At 43.6% G+C, this 27,627-nt stretch overlaps 1 protein-coding gene across 1 annotated transcript in view; it reads left to right on the top strand.

Moving 5' to 3' along the window:
- Niban1 (niban apoptosis regulator 1) overlaps nucleotides 1–27,627 on the top strand; it is a 146,116-nt gene that overhangs the window by 54,729 nt on the left and 63,760 nt on the right. The window contains exons 2-5 of the mRNA XM_055624570.1: nucleotides 8,947–9,077; nucleotides 13,675–13,806; nucleotides 16,730–16,844; nucleotides 22,665–22,829. Of these exons, the coding sequence (XP_055480545.1) occupies nucleotides 8,947–9,077; nucleotides 13,675–13,806; nucleotides 16,730–16,844; nucleotides 22,665–22,829 (543 nt within the window). The remainder of the gene's footprint in view (nucleotides 1–8,946; nucleotides 9,078–13,674; nucleotides 13,807–16,729; nucleotides 16,845–22,664; nucleotides 22,830–27,627) is intronic.

Genomic DNA, 27,627 nt, shown 5'->3' with positions numbered 1-27,627 from the left:
GTGTCCGATGAACAAAAGCACTATTCTCCACTGTAATAGCTGGAAAGTCAGGTGCCAGAGCAGTTTAGATCCTTTTTCACTCCTTGGAGAACATTAGGCAACTTACAGAAGTGGCCAAAGGAATAAGATTTAGTCTCATCCGATTTGTCACAATACAGCTGGAATCATGCCGTGTGGAAAATGCCAATACGATCTTGAACATTTCCAAGCTCTTTATCCAAATGAAGATGGGGAAAACCAAACCAAAACTAAGCAAGGGTTACTTTATCACTTCTATCTAAGTATGGCTAAAGAAAGGTGTGTGGGTGTGTGTGTTTGTGTGTGTGAATATGCATGTTTCTAAAATACTAAAAGACAAACAGCAGCGAAACCAGAGCCCAGACCAGGCTTTCGGTGTAGTTTTATACATCTGTCCCAGATTCTCTTTTAATCTGGGGAAGCTGGCCAAAGTAGGTCTTTAATTTTCTGTAGAGTGGGGTAGTTACTGAAACTCATACAGTGGTTGAGCACCCGTTCTAGTCTCGTCATCTCCTGCTTCACTTATTTGTACTAACCCAGGAACTATTGTTTTGCAAATACATAGTGTGGATGAAAGCTTCATTTACTTCAGTGACTTCCATCCTTGGCAGAAAACACTGTTTTTTCTCCGTTGGTTCACTGGAGCTGGCCTGTTCCCCCTTAGACAGTATCTGCCTGTCTTTAAAGAGCTGAGCTCTGTTGTCACATTCTAAGATGTGGGGGTCTGCTCTGTGGACGGGAATTTTGAAACATTAGGGGCTTTAATAGTCTGAGGGCAAGTTCGGTGCAAACTGTCCTCAGTTTTGGACCTCTGAGTATGAGTTTGGAAACCCAGGAATCTGGGCTGTATTGTTTATTCCTGATATGCCTGACATTCCTCAGATGTGCGCTGAGCCCTGAGTGGTTTCTGGTGATTTTAATATCCTTAATGTAAGCTCCTGGAAGTGTACATATTTTCATATTTCTCTGTGGATTAACATCCAAAGTAAATCACAGAGAACTTAAGTTGGTTTATAGACCTCTCACCTTTTAACTCGTGCTGGAGTTTTTGCAAGGAGCCTGTGGAATCTGCAGAGTCAAGGCCCATGCATCATTCTGCCACCTCCTAGTGGAGTCTGTTAAAAGCCTGTCACCCGAGCCCTGGTAATAAATGTGTTCTCATTCTCTCCCTCAACTCTCTCCCTCTCTTTCCCTTTCCCTCCCTCCTCCCTTCCTCCCCCCTCCATCCCTCCCTTTCTTTAGTTCAATTATGGAGAATCCAATTTATCCTCATTCTCTAAGGCATTTCCTTGAAGAAAGAGAGTCCTTGGGCATCATTGTATGTAATTAGAATTTTGCGCCTCTGTGTTGTGAATTGGGATTTCCAGTTTCCCACCCTAAGGTATAAAGTAATGGTGCTTGGCAACCCAAGATTGTAGCTGATGCTGTAATTTGTGAGGACTTATAAATCTCTACAATTTTAGAAACCTGGAAGAAATACACATTGGCATATATCACACCTTCAAATTATTGAAATTTTTGGAGGCATTTTTGTTGTTTACCAAAATTAATCTTCACCTGCAACCTTAGCACGTCTTCAGAAACTGGACCAAAAGCCACTTAGTCATCTTTTCATGTGACTCACCTCAGTTCCAGTGAAATGGCCATCTCATTAAAAATTTTTTGATACTTACACCTTACACACTTACCTTTCATAATAGATAGAAATCTAACATCTTGAAAACAATGGTTTTTTTTTTTTTTTTTTTGCTGTTTCACAGGAAAAGCTACAGATCAAAGGCTAAACAGATAACACTGGATAAAAACTGTAACATAATTTTAAAAGATTAGGAAAAAATAAAACAAAGTGTTTGAATTGTTTTGTGTCTCCTGACACAAAATAGCATTTTAGTTTCTTGTATCTTTGTCTTATGAACTGTTTTTCTAAAAGGAGTTGAAATAGAGGGAACATCTTTTGAGGAGATTTCAGATTTTCGAGCAGGGGTCCTCAACCTTATTAATCCTGTGACCTTTTAATACAGTGCATTATGTTGTGGTAACCCCAACCCCAAAATAACCTTCAGTGCTACTTCATAACTGTGATTTTGCTACTTTCATGAACAGGAATAAAAATATCTGATGTTCCTGACAGTCTTAGGTGACCCCAGTGAAAGGGTCATTCAAACCCCCCCTCCACAAAGAGATTGAGAACCACTGCTTTAGAGCATGTATCGTCCCTGAAGTAGCACCAGCAGTAATTGAGACTGAAGACTAATATAGCATAAGCAGTATGATAGAGTAGAAACCAAATAACTGATAAATCGATTTGAATGAACCACTGCAGAACCTTCTAGAATGAAAATTCAGGTTCTTCAGACTTTATATAAATTTCAGCCAGACTGTCACCTGTTTCCCATCTTTATAAAATGACCAAATCAAACAAACCAGAAAGTAATTGTTAATAATTTCAAATATTTTCATGGGCAAAGCTTATTTAAAAGCTTAGGAGGAGTTAACCTGTCAGATTCTGATTTCTGTGAACAAATATGCAGGAGGCTTCATGGTTTATACCTTAATTATAAGCAATCAAGCCCCAAACCTTCCTTCCTGGGATGTTGTCATGGGTTCCATTATTATTATGTATTGTGATTTTTCTTGAGTCTTGAATATTTATTCAGCTGTTCTGCCATCCGTTCACCAAATATTTGTTGAGTGTACAAATACAGCACACCCTTGGAGGAGAGATAGGCTGTATTTAAACAGTTGTAGCAGAGTGGTGCACAGTTTGGGAGGATGCTAACGGTGGTGAGATTGTTTCCAGCTGGGCAGGTCTGAAAAGAACCCTTGCTGCGTTGGCATTGGCCTCTGGGCTCGAAGAGTGTGAAAATGATTGATGGAACACTTACGGGGAGAAAGGGATGGATGAGGCAAGGTTTGGGTTTCCTGTAAGATAGGGGTGGGGTTCCTTCAGTGGCCTGCTGGGAAGTTATAGGCAGTGAGGAGCTACTGAGGGATATCACACAAGAAGCGACGCGCGCTGACAGCCTCATGCCTCTAGAACTCGGCAGGCTAGGACACAGGGATCTGTGACATCGGTAGCTAATGAGGCCTGTCCCTTACAACGTTCAAAAGAATGCCCCTGTTTCAATGCGGGGACTCTGTTCTGCAGGGCCGACCCCCCAGTCTGGCATCTGGTCTTTTGCAACTTGTGGCAGCTTTATCTTGGGTGGGTCCCAGCGGCTATTTTATTTTTGTCTCTCCTATTCTGTCCCCTCATCCTAGACTCTAGCCCTTCTTAGAGTCTGCTGCTATTCCACAAATGAAGTGTTGGCTGTTTCCACGGTCTCTAGGGAATCTGTGTCTCAGTCCTAGTATTTCTTTCTTCTGCTCTGCACATTTTTTTTTTTTTTTTTTTTGTTCAGGTTTTAGAGCAGAGAGCTAAGTATTTTTTGCCTTGCTGTGCTGAAAAAAATTAATTGAGAGTTAATAAAGTCCCAATACACGATATGAGGATTGAAGTGGGGAAAGGGGACAGATTTAAGAAACAGTGTAAAGAGGCCAGAGAGATGGCTCAGCAGTGAAGAACGCTCACTGCGGTTCGAAGGATCTGAGTTCAGTTCCCAGCACCCACACTATGCAGCTGGTACCAACTGCAGCTCCAGTGGATCTGGTGCCCTCTGGTGGTCTCTGGGAGCATCTGCACACACATGGCACACATAAAGAATAAAAATATACATAAAATACATAAAATAAACAAAAAACATAAACAATAAAAAAATAAAACTTGAAATCATGTAGAACACAGGATTTGATTGAACCTGGGAATCAAAGAGAAGGGAATTGAATGGGCGCTGAGTGTTTGAGTCCCCGTGTGTATGAAAATGGTTTTGGAAGGGCCCCGCAAATGCCTTTTCTGTAGAAAGCTGAAGCAAAGCCAAGCTTTGCGGCTAGAGCTGTGGAAGAGGCCTTTTTTTGGCTGCAGTGAAGATTGCTGAGGGAGTAAGTTGTAGCAGCACGATGCTCAGCACGGGCTGGAGCCGCGGCCGGGCAGGATCAGCTGAACTGTGCTGATACTCAAACCAGAAGCTCTTCTGCGGAATCCAGCCTCTGTGCGACCCACCAGCCTCCTTGTGCCGGGAGCTACGGCAACGTGTCTTACAGACACGTTCAGAAAGGGATGTGTCACAGTGAATTGGGGGACAGGGAGGTGAGGGGAGTCCAAGACTCTGGAATCTTGAAAACTAGAGAGTGAGCTATTCTCCAGCAGAGTTTATTGGGGGGGCGTGGGGGGGGGCTGATCCACCTCTTTGGCTCCCAAAGAAATACTAAATAACACTTAAAATGTTACCAGTTAACCGATGGTCAGGTAATGTTCTAGACACCCTTTTTTTGTAAATGTAGACTTTTTTTTTTTTTTACTCCTCATAAAACCCTGTGATTGGGGTTCATCGCAGGTGGGAGAGAGGAGGCTCAATGTAGCACCGGCCTTCAGTTGGCTAATGCTAGTGTTTCGTGTAGTTGAGCTTTTTCAGGTTGGTTTTTCTTTTCGAGACAGGGCCTCACTATTTAGCCCATATCGGCTCTGAACTGTTAAGGGCTGGAATTTCAGACGTGCACTTTTATGCCTGGCATCGTGTAGTTGGTTTTTAACTCAGGGATACACAGAGGGCCTCTTAAGCCAAAACATCCATGGAAATGTGGGTAATATTTATTTCAAGCTTGCAGTGGGTGGGGTGGCTGCTCTCTGTTCTGTGAGTCGAAACGCATCCAACTCAGGAGTACAGTAGGCAGATTGCTTTTTAATTTATTTTCCTTAATTCGTTAGTTGAGGCTGAAGAGTGTCTCCTGGCACTTGGATAAGGGCTTCACCACTACTTCATACTAAAGTTATACTACTACTTCATAACTTCATACTAAAGTTATCATTTTAGTCACTTTTACCAACATTTTAGTCACGTTCAGGTGCTGTGTGCCAGGAACGGCACCAAGTACTTTTACTGAGTTGTTTCGTGTGATCATTTCAATAATTCTGTGAAGCCTCTACCGTTTTTCACGTGAGAAGGATTAAAAGGTAACTCCTAGGAGGTCAGAAAGCCAGCAAGTGGCAGAAATACTTGAGCCCATCTCTGTCCATCTTTCTACCACACTGGTATTTTGTCCCAACCTCAGGCAGACAAGATTCTTTTTCAGCTTCAAAGTCTTTACATTGGGTGCTCCCTTACGTAGATCCAGACAGGTTTAATCTAATGTCTAGGTGCATTTTAGATCAGCTTTGGTCTTTTTCTGGGGTCTTTTGATACTATTTGCTGTTTCATTTACATTTGAATGAGTGATTAAATGAATGCAAGAAATCTGCAACCTTTTCTTTGTAAGAGTGATTTGGTGGTGGTGTGTGGATGGTGCCATGTGTTTATATTCAAGTCCCAGAAACCATTTTTCTCACACCTTGGGAAGGCAGCATTGAGGCACCTGGGCAGAAGCAGGGCGTTCCTGCAGCGGTTGGTGAGGTAGCAAAAACCTGGCTTTATAGCTTCACAGAAATGATCATAAAAGGAAGGCCACCTCCTTTCTTTCATTCTAGTGCTTGCAAGAGAGCAAAAAATAGCATCAACAATTAGCACAGTACTCTTCAGACAGACCAAAGAGTGCTTACCTGGCGGTAAAGGGCAATTTTTGCTTATCATTTACATGTTTCTATAAAGTAAGACTCACTCTCATTGTGGGAATTCTTGAAGATGTCCCACTCCCGTGTAAGAAAATTATAGACAAGGATATAGGATTACTACTTATGCGATGTAATAAAAGCTAATAAAATAATAACCAATTAGATGCGTATAAAGCCAGAGTATATTAAAGTATTATGCAAATGCTGATTAATTGTAATACCATAAACTCTGGGAGCAAGCAAAAGCATGCCTGATTCAAATTATAGGGGCTTTTATTTGCATTTCTACAGAATCTATTATTAGTGGGTCTCAAAGGACCTTACAAGTAATAATTACTAAAGCCCATAAATATTACCCATAAATGTCATTTTGTTAAGGGAATACAAAAGAACTCCCCTTTCTCATACACATTGTAAGAACGAAAAATGCCCAAGCAAAAGTAGGCGTGTCTGTCTGTAGAGGGTATTGGAATGCATGGGTGTTTGGCGGTGATTTCATAGGCATACAAACAGGCAGCTGTGGGAGTCAGGGTTCTCCTACTGAGCATTGCTATATACCTGGCTAGAATTCTTTATTTAGTTCTGAAATTTTACATGCATAATAGCCCTATGCAAGTCTTGCCAGTAATTTAAATTTTAACATTTCTCCATCAACTAAAACATCAGATTTGAAAAATAAAAGTTAAGCCAGGGCTCCCATGAAGTTTTAAAAAAATGTTTTGGAATGTTATTCCTGGTTTATTTTTTCCCCCAGGCTCCTAGCCTACCCATTCCATGCCGTAACTGCTTGTTCGAATAGATGGTGAAACTGACATTTATCTACATACTTGGAAACCAAGTATCAAATGCCAAGAGCCTTTCCAGTCTGGCTCAGAACACTCCCTTCTGCTGTAGTAAGCAGGGGTTGGAAAGGCAAATGGATCTTTCCCCCTTCCTCCAACTCCCAGGTCCTGCGTGACTGACAGCAAGATTTACCCCTGGTCAGTGTGGTGATGTGATTGTTCCTTCACAATCATACCTCAGTGTCACCTCGACTCAGAGAATGATGTTGACCCAAGTCTATCTCCCTTCACCATCAGGGACAGTCGGCCTGGAGAGTGGAGGGAGTTGGCTGAGGTTAGATGGGTGGGTTCTAGCTCACAGGCAGAGTAGGAGCCACAGTCCAGGTCTCTAGACTTTTTATTTTTCAGCCTCATAATGTAATGCTTCTGTTTTTAAGGTCAAACAATAGAAAAGATCTCAGTGAAAATGTTGACGTTGGGAAGCATTATTCTAAATAGAATTTTAATTAATCAATTAATTGTTTTATTTATTCACTTTCCATCCCACTCGTAGCCCCTTCCCTCCTCTCCTCCTAGTCCCACTCTTCTTCCCTTTTCCCTGTATCCCCCTTTCACTCTCCCTCAGAAAAGGGGAGAGGGAACATACCCATCCCAGCATATCAGTTCGAATCAGGACTGTGTGCATGCTCTACCATAGTGGTCTGGCAAGGCCGCCCAGCTAGGTGCAAGTAAGTGATGGAAAAGCACACAAGAGAGTCCTTGTCAGAGAAAGCCCTCATTCCACTTACTAGGAGAGCCACATGAAGACCAAGCTGTACATCAGGTCCATATGTGTAGGGGGCCTAGGTCCACTCCAAACATGGTCCTTGGTTGGTGTTTCAGTCTCTGCAAGCCTCCCTGGGCCCTGGTTAGTTGGCTCTGTTGGTCTTCTTGTGGACATCCTGTTAGAAAGTAAAAACAGAATAGACAGAGGAAGAGCTCGAAGAGAGGGAACAGGCTAGGAGAGGGAGTGCTGAGGGAAACAAGGGTGGGGATCTGATGTGAGGAGAGGGGGGAAGGAGGATAGAGGACATGCAAAGGAAAGAGAAACCTCAGCCTGGGCATCTCTGAGACAGGCTGGAGACCTAGGGCAGGGTAGGCTTCTGCGAGGATGTGGGGGTGATCTAGCAGAGACCCCTACTAGTGGGGGTCATGAAGAATGAAGAGGCCACCCTCTAACCAGAAAAGACTCCTTGTAGAGGGAGGGGAACACCAACAAAAACTTCGACCTCAAATTTACCCCACCCACAAGATGTGCAGGAGTAAAGATAGAGCAGAGATTGAGGGAAAGTCCAACCATTTCCTGGCCACACCAAGGGAGAGCCAACCCCTGATACTATACTTGCAGACTGGAGTCTGGCATAGCTGTTCTCTGAGAGGCTCCACCCAGCAGCAGATCAGAACAGACGCTGAGACTCACAACCAAACATTGGGCGGAGCCAGGGCATCTTGTGGAAGATTGGCAGGTCTCTAGACTTTTAAGTCAGACTCTCCCTCTACCTCTTGGCAATCATGATACTTTACGCCACAACAAAACTAGGAGCATAGGACCACAAGTAGTTGTTGTTGTTGTTGTGTGTGTGTGTGTGCACATACATACAGTATGTGTTTGTGTGTGTTTGGAGGCTAGAGGTTAATGTCAAATGACTTCCTCAGTTGCTCCCACTTTATTTATTTATTTATTTATTTATTTATTTATTTATTTATTTATTTATTTATTTATCCATTCATCCATCCATCCATCCATTTATTTATTTGTTTGTTTGTTTATTTATTTATTTATTTATTTATTTATTTATTTATTTATTTATTTATTTATTGGGGCAGGCTCTTTCACTAAACCTGAATCTCACTAATTTAGCTAGGCTCCTGGTTGGCAAGTCCCACAATCCTCCTGGCTCCATCTCCCCAGGCACAAGATTTTCACATGGATGTTGGGGATGTAAATTCAGGTCTTCGTGCTTGCATCACCAACACTTTACCAACTGAGCGTCTTCCCTCCTCAGTATTGTGTTTTCATCCAGGACTGTGGAGGCCAAAAGACTAGAGGCTCAGCTTCAGGTTCTGAAGAAAACAAAGAGGGCTGTGTATACAGAGTTTGGGAGGGTGGACTCTGAGAGGACTGTCACGAAGGAGAATAAATAACAGACTAGGGAGGACAGGAGGCAAGCGAGAATGCTCTTCCCGTCATTGCAGTGAGTAAAATGTATGCCAAAAGAGATTCCCCTTGTACTGAACAGTCCCTGGGGACTCCAAGCTCTTCAGAGTGATGCTGGAAAGTGAGAGAGGTGTTGAAGCAGGGGCGGCAGGGCAGCATTCCTGGAGTATGCAGGCTGCTGACAACCGCTGGCCAGCAGTGGTGTCTGGGGCGTCGGGGGGAGAATAGTTAAAGTAATTTGATGTCTATTCTGTGAGGCATGCTACCTTTCAAAAATCCTTTTTTTCATATTTTTTTTTCCCCAGGGAAAACTGAGGCTTCTATCAAAAACTTCAGTCCCTACTACAGCCGCCAGTATTCTGTGGCTTTCTGCAACCACGTGCGCAGTGAGGTAGAGCAGCAAAAGGATTCAACGTCACAATTTCTGAAGACCAAGGTAACCACGGACATTTGATTTACACCTTTCCCTCACTGGAAGAATGGTCACAGATGCTAATATTTCAATAATTTGAATGACAGTTTTTAAAACTACGCTAAAATCATTTTGTGCTAAATAGAACTGCCTTGAAGTGAGAATTTATGTAATTTTGTTGATTGTATGATCTATAGGAAAAGAAAGCTAGAAAGGTTCAAATGTCACTATGGTGCTTTTCCTCATTGATGTTTTGATACCAGGAAATTTAGCTTGCTGTTGTGAAGTTCAGTCTAAAAACAAATTCATGATTAGGTTTGTTTTGGTCAATGATCAAACATGATTTCCCCTGAGTTGTCTTTGATCTGGTATGTGTGCTTCAAAACTCCCCACCTTCCTGGAGCTTATGTAGGAGTGTAGGAGACAGACAGTAAACAATGGAAGAGACTCATAACAGGTGATGGCAGGATAATAACAAAGGCTAAGGAGAGAGATGAAGCAAGAGTCTTGTTTGGGGGGAGTTGATTGGGAAGGAAGCCCCTATAGAGATGGCATCGCATGTGATGACAAACTAGGTGGTGAACAGTAACAGCTGTGGAAAAGTATCCCCGGAAGATGGAGCAGGAAGTGGAAAGTCCCTCCAGCCCTGAACCCCCAAGACTCTACCAGCTCTGTGAGTGAGGGAGAGTGGTAGGCAGTGACTGCAGGGGGACAGGGAGGGACCTCAACCTGTAGGGACATTTTTAAGGGCTTGATTTTAAGTGTGATTGGACGGTCCATAACACAGAAATCTAAGAGAGTAGTTTGTTTGTTGTTATTGTTCTTTAAAAAAAAAAAAACAAAACAGTGTGGGTGTCACACTTGCATAGGCTTGCTGGCTAGGCAGCCTGGCCCTCAAGTTCTGGAGACCTGCCTGTCTCTGCCTGCCTGCCACTGGGATTACAGGTGTGGCTAATGCTTGTGAGACGAGCCCTTCACTGACGGAGCTGTCTGCCAGCTGGGAAGGAGCCATTTTTGACAGAGCTGGTGGAATCTGCTGTTGAGTCAACTGGAAGCAGAAATGTGAAGATGTATTGGCTTTTCACTTGAGCAAAGCAAGGAAATGGAGTTGCCTTTTGCTCAGAGAGGGTTAGGGGAAGGTGAGGATTAGGGGCAAGTGGGAGTTAGGGGTGAGTGATGGTTCGGACTGAGTGAGGGTTAGGGGTAAGCGAGTTTAGGAGTAAGGGCTAAGGGAGAGTGGGGGTTAGGGGTAAGTAGAGATTAGGATTGAGTAAGAGTTGGGGTGAGTGGGAGTCAGTTTGTTTTGCCAAGAAAAGTTTGAGATGCTGTTTTATTTTCTTTTTGAAAGATATATTTTATTTCTCTCTCTTCCTGTGTGTGTGTGTGTGTGTGTGTGTGTGTAGTGCGCACAGCTAGGGCTTCCAGAAATGGTGTTAGGTTTCCTAAAGATGGAGTTACAGGTAGCTTTGAGCCACCTGTTGTGGGTGCTGGGAACTGACTTTGGATCCTCTGCAAGAGCAGCAAACACTCTTAACCACTGAGCCAGTTCTCTAGCCTGAGATGATGATGATGGCGTGGTGATGATGATGATGATGATGGTGGTGGTTGTGATGGTGATGATGATGGTGGCTGGTTGTTCTGATCCAGAGCCCAGTAGGTAGGTAGGTAGATCTACCAGTAAGTAGATGGAATCTGGGACTGTTAGCTAATAATGGAGAGAAGCAGTGGGGTGTGATGGGAGGAGAACAGAGACAGAGTGCAGAAGCTCGGGCTTCAACAGCATTTGCAGATCCCAGAAAAGAGACGGTCCAGAAAGAAAAAAAAAAAAAAAAAAAAAAAAAAAAGCAAACCAAAACACTAAGAAGAAACACCCTGAGGAGATGGAGAAATGAGTCAAGAAAGAAGGAATGAGTGATGAGGGGCCAGCTGCAGTTGAGAGTCTGAGTTAATCAGAGAATTTAGCAGCATGGGGAATCCTATAAAACAGTCCCAGAATTTAGGGAACATGTTAAGGATGCAAGTTCAAGACCTAGAGAGAACCTTAGCGGTTAAGAACACCCATTGCTCTTGCAGAGGTTTGGGTCCTAGCACCACACGGTGGCTCACAAACACCCAGAACTCAGATCTCAAGTTCCCAATGACCTGATGTTCTCTTCTGTCCTTTGTGGGCTCCACACAGGCACGTAGTTCATATACATACACACAGGGAAAACACTTATACACATACAATACATAAGTAAACTTAAAGAAAGAAAAGAAAAGAATGCAAATTCCAGCCATGTATGGTGAGGGGCGGCCGTAACCTCAGCCCTGGGCAGACAATGGAGGGACAATCATTTGATCCCAGGAACTGGGGACCAGCCTGGGTAACAGACTCCCACCGTAAGCAAAAGCACTGCAATTTCTGTTTCCTGAAGCCAGACACTCAGACACGGTAAGCCTAGCAGGAGACTACAGTTTTGATTAAGAGGCCCAAGTTTGGGAAAAGCCAAGAACTTAAGAACTATAAAGTTGCTTTCAGCCTCATTTAAAGAGATGAGTGAGGTCCTTTTTATCTTTTAATGAGGCAAGATAGAAGGATGCCTCATTATCTGTCAGGGCAGTCATTAAGCCCTGGAATTTGGAATGGAATTTATTTCATCCCTTAGATGAGTCTTAAAAGAAATAGGCCTGTCTCTTCTTCGCTATTCACATAATTTTTTTTTTTTGCTCTAAAGAAAAGTGATGTTTTGAAGGCAAAGCATGTTTGTTTAAAAGGAGAAATCAATGTAACATCAGTAACATGTAAGACAAGAGGCATATTCCTATATTTTGCAATAATATGGAAATTGTATAGCAGAGCAGAATGAGTGTTCTCCTTATTCAGAAAACCCAATAAAGACCCAATGAGGAACCTAATAGAAATTCCTCTAGCACATATGTCAAAGCTAATGAGAGATGTTCATGAATATAAAGAGATAGAATTGATCATTGCTGGCTTGCCTTGTTCAACCAAAAATGCACTTCTTAAAAAGCAGGAAGATGAGGCCTGGCAGTGGTGGTGCACACCTTCATTTCCAGTGCTAGGAAGTGTATTGGAGGCCAGCCTGGTTTACAGACTGAGTTCCAGGACAGCTAAAGCTACATAAATAAGCCATGTCTGGAAAAACAAAACAAAAAGCAGAAAGATGGGCAAAGTGTTCCCAGCCTGGTCTCCACTGCCTTTGGAAAAGGTGTGATGAGTAGGTGGCTATTTTGAACTGTCATTATTATCATTTGGGTCATTATTATTATTATTACTATTATTATTATTATTATTATTATTATTATTATTATTATTATTATTTTGAGTCAGGGTGTCTCAATGTAGCCCTCCATGGCCTGGAACTCAAAAGATCCACCTGCCTCTGCCTTCCAAGTGCTGGGATGAAAGCATGTGCCAATGCACCTGGCAAAACTGTCAGTTAGATATAATCTGGAATTAACTGGGCAGAGAGTCCTGTTGAGGAGTTATCTACATCAAGTTGACCTGTAGATGTGTGTCTTAGGTGCTTTCCTATTGTTGCAATATGACACCATGACCACAGCGACTTACAGAAGAGTTTATTTGGGGCTCACAGTTCCAGAGGGCTATCATCCATGATCATCATGACAGGAAGTATGGCAGCGGGCAGGGAGGCATGGCAGAAGAATGGTAGCTGAGAACTCACATCTTGAGACACAACCACAGGCAGGGAAGAGAGAGAGAGAGACTTGGAATGGTGCAAGCCTTTTGAAACCTCAAAGCTTGCCCCCCTCCAACACACCTCAAAGCCGCACACTTCCTCCAACAAGCCACACCTCCCAATCCTTCCCAAACAGCTCAACCAACGTGGAAGCAAGTATTCAAACATATGAGGCCATGGGTCATTCTCATTCAAACCACCACATTGTGACTATATTGTCTTAGATGTTTAGGCTCGGGAAGACCTAACCTCCCACTGTGCTCCCAATGGGAGGCACCACGGAACTGTGCAAGAGAGAGGAAAGCAAGCAAGCAAGCAAGCAAGCAAGCAAGCAAGAATCCAACTTATTATAACTGTCTTTGCTCTTGGCTGGATTTGATGTGACTAGCTTCTTGAGTTCCCTGAGATGATGGACTGTGGCCTGGAATTATTATTATTCTCAAAGTTGCTTTTGGAAGTCAAAATGTTTTTATCACAACAACAGAAACTAAACTAGGACAACAGGAAAACCAGCTGAGTAGAAGCGACCTTGAGGCATGTCAGTGAGTTTCAGTAGATACCATAAGGTGAACTCATTACACTGCCTCACTCATTCCTGCCTACAGTTATCAAGCACTTATTAAGTGCTGCATGTGCAAAGGATATTCCTCTAATACCTTCTGCCATAGGCTCCCATTCCTAATCCATATAGAGGGAAATGAGAATCAGAAAAATACCATGTAACAAGTGTCTGCATTTTCTGTAAATGAGTAGGAAAGGAAATTCATGGTAGCCAGGAGACAGCAAGTTTCCCCAGGATTGCTCCAGTGTTGCTCACACCATAATTTCCTAAATTAGCCCTTAAATATCATGAATAATGTAGAATTATCAAGGTATATCGTCTCTTGTGACAGTTAATCATATTCATCTTCTTTAAGCCCCCGTTGGAACCAGGAACTGTTTTGTATGAAGCTGAGATCTCACAGTTTTCAGAAGACATCAGGAAATGGAAGGACAGATACATTGTGGTGAAAAACGATTTTGCTGTGGAAAGCTATGAGAACAAAGAGGTAAGATATGCCCATGTCACCACCATTTCTTGTAGAATTCTTAAAGCATTGGCTGTGTTAATAAGCATGCCCTGGTCTTGGCAATTGATTGATCAGGCACTCATCTCAATTAAGAAGGTATTTGTTGATCACCTACTGCATGCCAGATGTCTTATATGGATGTGAATGGATAGTAGCTGATCAAACACGTGATTACAGGCTTCGGAAAAGCAATGGCAGATGAGTGTGGGAAATGGGCTGTAGGGCTCCTATGGTGTCTCGTGTGGGAGCTCTTTCAGTGATCGTTCCCTCAACTTCAGCCTCTGGCTTGTCACTGGGTCCTCTGTCCTATCTCTTTCCACTGTTAAGCCTTACATCTGACACATGGCTGAGGAGTTATTAGTCAGTAAGAGGGACTACATCTGCAGGGTTTCCCACGGACCTCGAGCGCTCTGAATGCTTTGTTCCAGTTACACTTAAGGATTTTCGTTTAGTTAGACCTTTTCCTGATTATCTGTCTTATCTTTTTACCAAGTGGGGAAGAAAAAAAGCTTAGCTGTTAAAGTGTCTGCACCTAGAGGACTTAAGATTTCTTTTTTTTTTTTAGGTTTCTGCTTTCTTCCCTCTTACAGAGGTCATGTTCAGCCAGAGCAGAAAGGACACTGAGCAGTGAATGTGGAAATCTGCAGTTTAGTCATGTTGTGTCACTGATTAGAAGTAAACTATGACCTTCTCTGTCTCCATGCCTAGTGAGCTGAGGAGTGAATCAAATGGTCCCAGCAGATTCTAGAGCGCTCACGCTGTTTGCGCTTCCCACACAGACACACTCTCCAGCCCTCTTCGAAACCCTTGCCTGTATTTGAATTTTATTTGAGCCTCAGTCCACACTCCCAATTGTCAACACACTTTGAACAATAGTGACAAACCATCACAGATTTTTAGACTTTTCATAGACCTCCTACAGTGTCTCCTTAGAAGGCTGAGGAGAGGTGGGGTTATCTCAATAACTTCATGGGCTTCGAATTACATCTTTGACAGTTACCAGATGCATGCCTTTAGCCAACTTACATATCTTCTCTGTTCTCAGTTTTCTCTTCTACAGTCTGGCAAGTACAGCTCCTTAGAGTGAAGGAAATGAATGCACTGGAGCTCTGAGCATCTGACCAGCCCGTGGTTTAGTCCAGAACAGAACAATTGTTGATAGGATTGCTACTAACTGAAGAGGGCTCGTTATTAGATTTATTGAGATTTTCACCGCATTTGATAGAAAACAAAATTTCTCTGTAAATTAAACTTTCCTTCTTTTTTCACTTTTAAAGATGCTCTCCCTCGATTTGAAATTTATTCTTTCTTTTCTTTGCTCATCAATTTCAGCTAATTTATTTAAGTTACAAAGAGAGGATGAGCAAATTTGATAATGATTAAATATCTACAAACCACCTGGGTACTGAAATGAAAAGTCCACGTAGCTTGTTATCATTGTCTGACATTATGACAAAATCCTATTTGTTAATTTGTAAAAATATTTTTTTAAAATCACATGTTGGACGTTAACTATTCATCAGTGTCTTGTTATTTTATTGAGAATCCAATTTGGTGTTGAGCACAGGGACATCAAAGCGCTCTCATTTCATAATTCACCCCAGTTTCCCTCACATTTGCCGGGGACTTGACAGATGCAAGGATGTGCCTGGAGTCTGTCACTCACCGCTGGGTCACTGCACGTTACTTGACTCACCGCTGGGTCACTGCACGTTACTTGACCCTGGTGAGTTTCGGTCTTCTCACTCGTAAAATGGAGATAATGTCAGAGTGTTGTCTTGAGGATCAAGTGATAGGATGTGTAAGTGTATAAACGCTTATTATAACCCCAAACAAAATTCATAGTTGAGTCCTGTCCAAATCGGATTCTTTCGCACTGTCTCAGAAGCATACCAAGATGGATTCTCCTGCTGTGCTCTGGGTCCTCAGCGCATTTAAGCAGTTGGTTCTTCCAAGTATGAAAGCAAGTTCTGTTGCACTCTGAGTGTTTGTTTTGTTTGGGTCTCTCCAGGCACCGTCTTACAGATGGAATGCGTTATTTTGAGTTTGTTGCCCAGATCAATGTTATTTTAGTTATTCCCAAGGGCACACTTTCGATTTGGGGTCGCACAAGTTTCTTGGTTTCGGCTCTCGGTTTGCCCCCAAGTTACTGTCACTTGTCTGGACAATCAGCCTGCCCATCAGATGCACACACTTGCATTTCATCTCATTTGCTTGTCCCTGAGGTGTGTTGGCCTAGGCACTTAGCCGAGCACCAGATCGCCTTCGGGGTTCTCAGACAGCGGTATGTCTTATCTGCCAGCCAGAGTGTCTTCTGATGTCATGAAACTGCACTTCCATTCCAATGACTTCACTGCAGAAAATCCAGTCACCTCTGAGGGCCAATGACTGCACATTTTATTATGACAATATTTTTGTGTTTTTGCTGAAACTCCATGGTAACTATCATTGTAGTTACGTGTTCCACACTTTCTCTCAGCAACACATCACTGTGTCAGCCGAGTACTTTGGGCAGTGTGCTCATGTGCATATGTGTGTGTGAGAGAGAGAGAAAGAGAGATTGCCATCCTTATGGTTATCAGGGTGAGTCAGAGACACCAGCGGCTGGAGTGGTGAACATGATGTAGACTTACAGATGTTACTGATATTCCGTCCATCCATTTAAAAACGTACGTCCTGGGAATCTCTCTGAGACTAGAGACTCTGGTTTCCCATGCTGGGAAGGACCATTAGACAGAAGTTAAAAAAAAAAAAAAAGGTGAATAAATGACCCTAAATGACATAGTTTAGGGATGCCTATCACTGGGTAGATATGCCTGGACTGGTTTGTTGTTTAAGATTTCTAATATTTTCCAAAAATATGTGTTGGCAGAAACCATTCACTTGTGCCTTTTCTTCTCAGGCCTATCAGAGAGGAGCTGTTCCTAAGAGCAGAATTCTTGCAGCTGGCGGGAAGGTGTTAACCTCAGAAGAAGAGTATAGCCTCTTATCGGATAAGCATTTCCCAGATCCCACTGGTGAGTCACTCTGTCTTTCCCTGAACTTTCTTTGTATAGCAGACCAGCAGGCCTCAGTGATGGAGAACGGTTCCTGTTCCCTTCTACGGATGAGTGGCAGTGGCTGGAGACTTGGCAGGTATTTGTTGTAGACAATGCTCTTTAAAAAAAAACACCACAACACTCAGGGTAACCCTGATGATGACAGATGAGTGGCCTGAGGGCCCAGTAATGCCAGGGTGGAAAAGCCTTAGGCGAATCCCTATACTCTGTATTCAGCTAGAAAATAGAATTACGTTACTCTAGTCAACGTCATACCGTTTCTATTACTTCACTCAGTCACACAGGCAGCTGCTGTGTTCCTGGCACTTGGCAGGAGTGTTCCTGGAGCTGTGGGGATATGCTGTAGAATTTAATAACAGTGTCAAAGCAGCAGAAAAATACAGGTTAAGCATCCTGTGTGACGTGTACGATCTCGTTTTTCGGTGCGCAAGCCTCGGTTTGTTAGGGATTGTTATCTGACTTTACAGTGATGTGCAATAAAAAAGTCTGAACACTTTAAATAAAGGTCCCGGGGACTCATAGCTACCAAGGGAAAGAAACCATTGCCCTTGTCCACCAGCCTATAAATAACGCCGAGCGCTGCCGTAGAGAGGGCTCCAGCTTAAGGACGAGGGGCTGGGTTTTGACACAGCTCCCGAGGGACTGCTTAGGGAATGGGTTTTGGGGCAGCGGGCCCTGAGTACTTCTGGCTTCTGTTCCTTCTGCTTTAAAATAGAGCTTTGAAGTTGAGAAATTTGGAAGAATCGTTTCGGCTTTAAAATTCTTTGATTCTCATTCATTTCACTTATTTTTATGTAGAGAAGATGATGGGTGCTATATAGGCTAAATAGAGCATTTCATAGAAATTGATGAACTGTGCATAATGTAATAACTCCATCTGCCTTTGTGTAAATCACACCGCACACTCATTACCTTCTTTCTTGAAGAGAGCCCCGGATCTTATTAATGGGAGTCATCATTTCATTAGAATTTATGGAGAACCGTATAATCATTCCATCGGTTGTTATTCTGTAGTAGATTGCTTAGTGTGGTTTTTTAATAATACAATTATAGGTAGTACATGGACCATAAACCTAGATTATCAAATTATTACTAAATAATTCAGGCTAAAGCAGTGTTTTATGTGCCCAGTACCTAGTACTATACATGATCTTTTCTTCAGCACCTACCTGTCTGCCATGTTGGCTGTGTGCCCGAAGCTGAAAATGAGAATTCCAGCATGCTGACTGTTAAGAATCCCACCAGAACTTTCCAGTGTAATCCACCAAACAGACAATGCATCTATGGATTCATTGATGAAATCACATCAGAAGGAATGAGAAGCACAAGGCCTGTGTGACTCATGCCTAGAGAGCCCAGGGCTTCACACTCAGCGTTTCAATGACTATTTTCATTGTATTGTGTGGCCTGCTGAGTTTTAAATATAGACTATTCCACAGTAGGTCATTTGTGATATCCTTGTAACTCAACTCAGAAAAAAAAAAATGTAGCTTGACGGAATCTGGAAAATTGTTATGGAAGCTTTAGCGAGAGGTTACTAGAGGCTAGGAGTGAGTTTTGTGGGGCCTGTTGAAGCTTTTGAGGCTAGAGAGTCAGTGTTACTTTTTGTTGTTTGTACAAAACTGTGGCACCTTGGAAAGGGCAATGAAGACTTGCTTCACAAACCATGGTAATCAGCCTTACCCCACGGTGCTACATTCTACCCCAAAGAACAAATTTAAACACATTAAAAATGGGAGGAATTACCTTTGGCTGAGGAAGGCACTAGAGGCTAATGGGTAAATGTCTGTTCTTTGTGGAATGTTCAGCCAGGGTGGTCTGCCCAAAGAGTCTTCATGCTTGACTTCAGCAAGTCACAGATTTGGCATCTTATTAGTTGGAATCTGGTTTGCTGTGCACAGTATAATTCAAGATTTATAAATATACAAGATTTCATTATCTTCACATAAGTATTTGAGTTTACTCTAGGGTTAGTGTGGCAGAGCGGCATATTTGTCGAGGACTCGGGCTCTTCTGGCTTCCTCCTCTTTTGTGTCTAGAGTTGGGCACTTATTAGCACTTATTATTCTAACAACAACATGGATGCTGGGGCTACGGCTCCTTTCAGAAAGCATGAAGGAGAAAGGGGAGGAAGAGCAGGATGCAGTTCCTTTCTTTAAGGATGCCTGCAGGAGGCTTGATATGTCAATTTACGTTATTCCCCCCCTTCCCCGCCTGAACTTCAGAGCAGTGGGCTACTGTCCTGCAAGGGAGGCTGGAAATGCATGTGAAGTTGTCAGGCTCCAAAACCTCTTGCTCAGTTAAAAGACAAAGCTTGTTACTTCAAGGAAGGGGAGTCTCCTCAGTGTGGTGTATAACTGTTCGTTTCTGTGTTTGTGCATACAGTTGATTCCTTATTACATTCCAGGTGTTGTGCCAGGCGCTGGTTGGCTCAGCTTGTGTTCCCAGGCCAGTCAGTGTGTTGCCTTCAGGTTTCAGGACAGGGAGACCAGGTCCTGCACTTGTGTTAAATAAATCTTATTTTGGATTATTAATTTTCTAGTAGCTGACTTAGTTCTGAAAGCATCCCTATGGTTCAGCTCCATTTCTTGGGATGCCTAGCATGCGCCAGCCTCTTAGAGGGTCTCACTTTACTTCCTTTTCTAGAACTCTGTGCTCACAGAACACATGTGCTCCCCAGGACTCCAGAAAAAAAAAAATTGGGTCTTTTAACCAAGTGATGTCATGTGATAGGGATACAAAGATGCAAGGATATGGCTAGAGTAGAGTTCTTCCTTCCTTCCTTCCTTCCTTCCTTCCTTCCTTCCTTCCTTCCTTGTTGTTCTTTTTTGTTTGTTTGTTCTAAGACAGGGTTACTCTGTGTAGCCCAGGCTGTCCTGAAATCTATCTGTAGTCCGGGCTGGCCTCAAACTCACAGAGATCCTCCTGCCTCTCCCTCTGGGTGCTGGGATTAAAGGCATACACCCAGCCTGGAGTAAGTTTTCTGAGACAGGTAGGGTTTCACAGGAGTTTCTAAGAATTGATTTTGAAGAAATAGTTAAACATTTTCAGTGTGTGTTTAGGATTGAACCCAGATATTGAGCAACTACTCTTCCATTGAACTACAGCCTGCAGCCTACAAGTCTTTTCAGGACTTGTAAAAATTTTCTAGACCAACAGGGCAGACCTACTCATTCAACATGATGAAGTTGAATGTCTTCTAGGCTCTACGATTCTGCTATGAGCCGAGGATATGAAGATATGTCAGAAGTGGCCTCCATCCTCTGGGGGCCCCTGTTCAGGGAAGGGTACCCTTGAGAATCAAGAGGCAGGGTTCGCCTGCCCACCCTTCCTTCCCAGTGTGTGCCAGGCAAGGAAGCTGGCTACTGTCATATTTAGAACTTTAGAGAGCACACAGTTCTGTATCAGTGGCAGGTGCCAGTGAAGGCTTCCCAGGGGCAGTGAAGGGTGAAACGATTTTTCTCTAAAAGAGCATGATGGGAAACAAGAAAGGTGATAAGGACTGTGGGAACAACTTAAAAGTTGTAGACTGGATGGACACCGTTTGGAGGGATAAAGACCAAAAGGAGAGCGGAACCAAACGTGCAGCTAGACAAATGCATTTAACAGGGAAAAAGAGAGTTAGCAAAGGAAGCCATAAGGTGCAAAAGAATACTTTTTTTCGATTTTTTTTATTATTTTTTAATATTAGTTACAGTTTATTAACTCTGTATCCCAGCTGTATCCTGCTCCCTCATTCCCTCCCAACCCCACTCTCCCTCCCTCATCTCCTCCCTGCCCCTTTCCAAATACACTGATAGGGGAGGACCTCCTCCCCTTTCATCTGACCCTGGTTTATCAGGTATCTTCAGGACTGGTTGTGAAGTTCTCCTCTGTGGCCTCGCAGGGCTTCTCTTCACTTGGGTTGGGGGGAGGTCAAAGAGCCCGCCATTGAATTCACATCAGAAATAATTCCTGTTCCCCTTACTAGGAAAACCCACTTGGATACTGGGCTACCATGGGCTACATCCGAGCAGAGGTTCTAGGTTATATCCATACATGGTCCTTGGTTGGAGAAACAGTCTCATAAAAGACCCCTGTGCCCAAATATATTTGGACCCTGTGGAGTTCCTATCCTCTCCAGGTCATATTAACTCCCCCTTCTTTCATATGATTCCCTGCACTCTGCCGAAGGTTTGGTTATGAGTCTCAGTATCTGCTTTGATACACTGCTAGGTAGAGTCTTTTAGAGGCCCTCTGTGGTAGGCTCCTGTCCTGTTACTTGTTTTCTCCTATATCCAATGTCCATCCCATTTGTCTTTCTAAGTGAGGATTGATCATCTTACCCCGGGTCCTCTTTATGGTTTATATTCTTTAGGTGTATAGATTTCAGTATGTTTATCATATCTTATATAGGTCTATATAAGTGAGTATATACCATGTGTCTTTCTGCTTCTGGGATACCTCACTCAGAATAATCTTTTCTAGATCCCACCATTTGCCTGCAAATTTCATGATTTCTTTGTTTTTAATTGCTGAGTAGTATTCCATTGTGTAAAAATACCACAATTTCTGTATCCATTCCTCTGTTGATGAACATCTGGGCTGTTTCCAGGTTCTAGCTATTACAAATAAAGCTGATATAAACCTCATGAAACTGAAAAGCTTCTGTAAAGCAAAAGACACTGTTGTTAGAACAAAATGACAGCCTATAGATTGGGAAAGGATCTTCACCAACCCTACACCTGACAGAGGGCTGATATCCAGAATATATAAAGAACTAAAGAAGTTAAAATGCAATAAAAAGCAATTGGATGAAAAAATGGGATATGAAGCTAAACAGAGAATTCTCTGTAGAGGAATATAGAATGGCAGAGAAATACTTAAAGAGATGCTCAACATCCTTAGCCATCAGAGAGATGCAAATCAAAACAACCCTGAGATTTCACCTTACACACATCAGAATGGCTAAGATCAACAACTCAAGTGACAACACATGCTGGAGAGGTTGTGGAGAAAGGGGAACCCTCCTCCATTGCTGGTGGGAATATAAACTTGTACAACCACTCTGAAAATCAATCTGGCGCTTTCTCAGACAATTAGGAATAGTGATTCTTCAAGATCCAGCTATACCACTCCTAGCATATATCCAAAAGATGCTCAAGTACACAACAAGGACATTTGCTCAAAAGAATACTTTTAAAAGAGACACAGTGACAACCAGGAGAGATGCGCTCCCGGAAGTCAGTGAGAGGGAATGTTGTCCAAAGAATGGGTTGCTAGCAGCGGCAAGCATTACAGCTCAGATTAAAAGGACAATTATCTACAGCGAGTAGATAAGCCGTGGACTGGTGGCCAGGGTGGCATTAGTGACTTCAGTCATTGGGTTGAGGAGCTGGTGGGGTGGGAATCAGGCTGAAGAGAGAGAGGGACACACTGTGCTGTCAGCACATGTTGCTCAGCTTTGCCGTGGATGAGGGAACCCAGGGAACCGGAGCCTGCAAGGAACAGTGAGCTCCAGAGGTAGATAAGAAGGGAGCCTGTGCGCATGTCTTTGGAGGTGCTTTCAACAGTAGGAAGCTGAAGAGGTGTGCCGGCTGTCTGAGTGTCTCTCTGGAGGAGTAGACTATCTCTGCGTGAAGAAAGGCTCTTCTAGCAGTCGGATGGAGAGGAGATGAACCCATTTCTCTACTACCTTGCCATCCTGTGGCTGTTCCAGATACGGTTACGGATTGAATTAAGTATTTAAAAGACAAGACTCATGCTTTAAAACGATCTGTGTTTCCATTATTTCTCTAGCTTCCACCGAGAAGAACTCTCAGCCTTTCGTGGTCCTGCCCAAGGCATTCCCGGTGTACCTGTGGCAGCCATATTTCAGGCATGCCTACTTCTGTTTCCACGAGGCCACTGAACAGCAGAGGTTCAGCGCTCTTCTGAATGACTGCATCAGACACCTGAATCACGGTAGGCTCGGCTGCTGGCTTTCCTAATGGTCACCTTTTCCAAGCTGCCTTGGTCTGCTATCGCATCGTATCTGCTACTGTACTTCTTAGAGCCCCAGAAGGCATTCCCTGGGGAAGGGAAGAGGGGGCCATGGGCATCGAGTTCTGAGCACAAGGAGTCTGAAGTCTCAGTGGAGTTATTTGATGGCTTGGTGCAGGCATGTTCTAGACTGTTTAGTCATTACCCTGGCCATTCCATTCATTGTATAATTCTTCCCACTCCATTCTCCTGCCCTTTTTATTTTGTTTGTTTGTTCATTTTTGAAGATTGATTTTGAATACACCATGTTGCCAGGTGATACCAGTTGTCTCTTACTCACTATGCAGCCTAGGCTGGTCTTGAACTCATAGTAAGCCTCCTGCCTCAGTCTCTTGAGCAGTGGGATTATGAGCATGTACCATCAGCTCAGATTTCACGGTGCTTTTAATTACATGCCAGCAAGAATGTGCCGGTTGTCTCTGGTCTTTACGCCGCTTTTCATTCATTTCCTCGTATGTTTCTGTGTAGCAGTCACTCAGGAAAGATTAGTGGCATGGTTCACTGTAACCTGAGATTTGTTTGTCAACTAGCCGTCATGTTGGCTAGCTTCCTATTGCTGTAGCAAACAAAGTTTCCGTTGGCTTACATTTTGCTGTCTGTGGTTGATTGGCCTGTTGGTCTGGGCGTACGAGGAAGATGCCCATCTTAGCAAGAGGGAAACAAGAGATGAGAGTGGGGTAGGGTCCCACCCTCTGCTTCCAGGGCAGGTCCTCAGTCGTCTTCAAGACTTCCCACCACACTACATCCCTTGAAGATTCTACCCCAAAGCACAAAACTGGAGACCAAGCCTTTCACACACAGCCCTTTGGAGGACTTACCTAAACCACAGAGGCAGTTCTTAAAACTTGAAGGCATTTAAGATTCGTGGGGGAAACCTGATGAAAGTCTGGGGAGCTAGCCTGGTGGTTATGAGTGCTTGCTGCTCTCACAGAGGACCAGAGTTCCAATCCTAGCACCCGCTTTGGGTAGCTCACAGCTGCCTGTAACTCCAGCTCCTCTGGCCTCTGCAGACACCTGCACTCATATGCACGTATTCACACGCAGACACAGACACATAATTTAAAAGAAAACTAATCTTAAAACTTAGTTAAAGCGGGCTGGAGAGATGGCTCAGCGGGTAGGCGCATTATCTACTCTTCCAGAGGTCCTGAGTTCAGTTCCCAGCAACCACATGGTGGTTCACAACCATCTGCCCTGGGATCTGATGCCCCCGTCTGGCATGTGGATAGAGAACTCATATACATTCAATAGTAAATAAATCTAAAACAAAAAACAAAAAACAAAAAAACTTAGTTAAAGCCCAGGCTCTTGGGTTCTACCCTCAGACAGTCTAATTGACTGTGATTGGTGGGAAGTACGATTTGCTTTTTTAACAAACTTCCAAGTGTTGTCACTGGGCACCCTCAGAATGGTGCTTTTGATGGCATTGTTATGCCTTTAGGTGTGGATTTACTTACTCATCTACGGGTAAATAAAAATTTAAAAAGGGTTTTTTTGTTCCAGTGTGTTGTTTTTGACATTTATATGGACGTAGGTTTGTTTGGGCTTGGAGATAACTGAACTCTGTGTTCCTTGGCAGTTGGAAAGGCAGGCAGTCAAATGTCACATAAGTCTCTGCCAACCCTGTATGGGTTGGAGTAATGGAGCATGCAGAGCTCCTCTCTTTGGGAGTCTAAATGCAATGCGAACAGGATGGAGCAAGTACACCCACAAATTCTAATTTGATAGCTAGCAAAGTTAATGTGTTAAAGAGTAGCTAGAAGCTGCTGCCAAGAGAAAAAGTTTGTATAGATGATCCCTACTCTGAAATAGCTTAACTGAAGGATTTTCCAGATCATGAGGGTGCAAAAGTACTACCCATCTGGGATGGCTATGTGCAGTGTGATGCTCTCCTTGACTTGGACAAGGAATGCTCCCTGCTATGTCACTAGCGCACTTTGTATATTGTGTTTTGTGGCCTGGTAGCTGACCAGTCTACAAGACGCCCAACCTGACACTTTATAGGGGAAATCTAACACTTTATTGTAAAATTGGTTTTACACGAAGGAGATGATTTTCCTCAACTCTAGGTTGAGGTAAGTGAGCATGTTTAAGGCAGACTAGGCTAAGCTGTAGTGTAGGTTAGGTGTATTCGATGCACTTTCTTAATCCCTTCCTTTTTTTTTTTCCCCTTTGAGACAGGGTTTCTTTGTATATCCCTGGCTGTCCTGGAACTTACTCTGTAGACCAGGCTGGCCTTGAGCTCATACAGATCCACCTGCCTCTGCCTCCTGAGTGTTGGCATTAAAGGCGTACAACACCACCGCATTTTCAGCTCACGAGGGGCGTGTTGAGATGTTACCCACTGTAAGTCAAAGAGCACTGGAAGTCAAGTCAAGTATGTATGTGGCGCTGAAGACATGCCAAGTTAGCACTTTATCAAGTACGCAGCCATCCTCCAGCCCTGTGCAGAATTTTAAGTTTGTTTTGTTGGGGAGGTCTCTGAACACATGGTTTTTGAGCTGAGTAAAAAGTAAAGAGTACCCCGCCACACGCACTGCAGCTAATTTTTATCATACGCCTATTTCACGTTTGGGGGTTTCCCTGTCAGTTCCACAGAGAGAAAGTCCCTGGTGCTACATCTCAGCCAGTTCTTGATATGTATGTATGTATGTGTGTACACATATGTACATGTGTCATGGCATGCATGTGAAGATCAGATGATAAATTGGGGAGTTTTTTCCTGCTATCACGCAGGTTCTGGGGATCAAACTCATTTTGTCAGGCATGGCAGCAACTGCCCTTACCAACTGAGCCCTCTTGCCAGTTCCTGAGTTTTAACATGTACGTCAATAGAGGCCAATAACAAATGTAATAACTCCGTTTTGCTACAGCAGCTCCAAGCAACACAACATTGGCTCTTAATGAGAACCTCTGTGGAAATGACTTCCTTATGAATACTATGCCTGTGTCTTTAATGTTTTAGAGACAGAGACTCGCCTGGCATTAGCTCAGTTTTCAATATACGTAGAACCTCTGCACTTCAGGTCTTGGTATAGTAAGAACACACAGCTGGCCCACAAACCAGGAGACACCAAGTTGCGCTGAGCAGAGGACGTGCTCTGCCCAGTCAAAGGAACTTGCTGCATTCCCCATTCCTTGTACATAATAGGAATTTCTCAGGGACTTTTGGATGGTGTGTAGCCTGCAGTGAGACTCCATTTATGGAAGATCTCAGTCAACTCAGAAGCCAGCTCTGCTCTCTAGGACGTTGTCAAGGCACGAAGACAATGAAGTCTAGTTCTATTTCCCTGGTCTGTGGCATATTCTTCAAACCAAAGACCGTTTGTTCCCCAGTGACTCTTTATGCAGACAACCGGGCATAGGCCATCCTAGCGTCGCAGAGAGCAGTCCTTGGTTGTTGCAGGCCGATGAGCTCATGGGGCTTTCCCATCTTGCCCCTCCCCCTGGTCTCCCTCCCTTGCATTTGACGGCACAATGTACCACTGTTTTTACTGAGTCACTTTTTCTGTCCCAAGTCACCTATTATTCATTGTGTGGTCTTGAATAAGTCGTTAAGAGGCTCTTTCTCAAGCTGCCAGTTCACTGTGTTGGCCAGTTGTTTAGAAAGGGCTGATGAAACACTGCCTGTGACGAGGGCCTGAAACTCTGAAGGGGCTGCTGACACTGGTGACTTCTGCCTCAGTCAAGCAGAAGGACTCAGGCTGCTGGTGTCACTGCTCCACCGGAGAGCTCTGCTGAGAACGGGGCCCTAGATGCTTGAGTCTGTGAAGTCAGCACTGTTGCTCCCACGTGGGCTTCTTCATAGACATCCCCTAGTGCTCAGGTCAACAACAGGGCAGCCAGCCCACTTGTCCCAAAAATGTTGGGTCCAAAATGTTCTGGACATTCATATCCATTCATTCAGAATCCACGGAGCACAAGAAAAGCACTTCTCTTGTCCTTAAGTACTTCTCTTGTACTTAAGAGGTATATGTTTTTCCTCTTTAACCTTGACAAAGGTCCTATCTGTATCCTCTTCTTATATAGTATGGCTGTCTGAAGATAGATAAGGACCAGTGGAGAGATCTGTGGTCCTTCGCCTTCCAAGGGAGGGAGCAGCCGCCAGGATTATTTTCACCAAGGAGCTCCGAGTGTGCTGGCTTGATATAAGAAGGTCTCACACAAGATAAAGCTTCATAGGATATCGCATTCCAGCTCAGTTATCACATGGCATTCGTGTGCAGTAGCTGCCACCGCTTGTCCATCTAGAATTCACGCTGTACTCCCCATCCCTGACCGTGTCAGGTGCCACACGGTGGGATTTATATTTCCAAGATATAAATCTGAGGCAAATTTTTTTTTCTGCAAAACTCACTAATACAGAGCTGAACACAGGCTGTGTGGATGATGGTTCTTATCAGTGCAGTGCCTGTTTCTCTAGCTGCAAAGATGCAGGAAAAGGGGACCGTGTTCCTGGCAAGAGGAATAGGATAATTGAGAGCTGGGGAGCAACACTGATTAGATTCTTAGAGGAACTGAAGGAATTCTGTGAGCTGGAGAGCATAGAGCAAAAAGAGGAGACCAGGGGAAAGGGGACAATGGAGTGGATCTAGCAGGAAAGGGGCTTTCTGTTCTATACTAGGAATCTGGATGTTACCCCCAAGAGTTGTAAGTAGATAAGTGACCTGATCCTCATTTACTTTCAGGGGTCACAGTGACTGCAGCATAAGCAGTGTGG

The sequence above is a fragment of the Psammomys obesus genome, unplaced genomic scaffold (genome assembly GCF_907164565.1).
Source record: "Psammomys obesus unplaced genomic scaffold, mPsaObe1.curated_primary_1811, whole genome shotgun sequence".
Classification (NCBI taxonomy): domain Eukaryota; kingdom Metazoa; phylum Chordata; class Mammalia; order Rodentia; family Muridae; genus Psammomys; species Psammomys obesus.
Note: the sequence above shows the minus strand (reverse complement) of the source record. Positions and strands in the feature narration are given on the sequence as shown.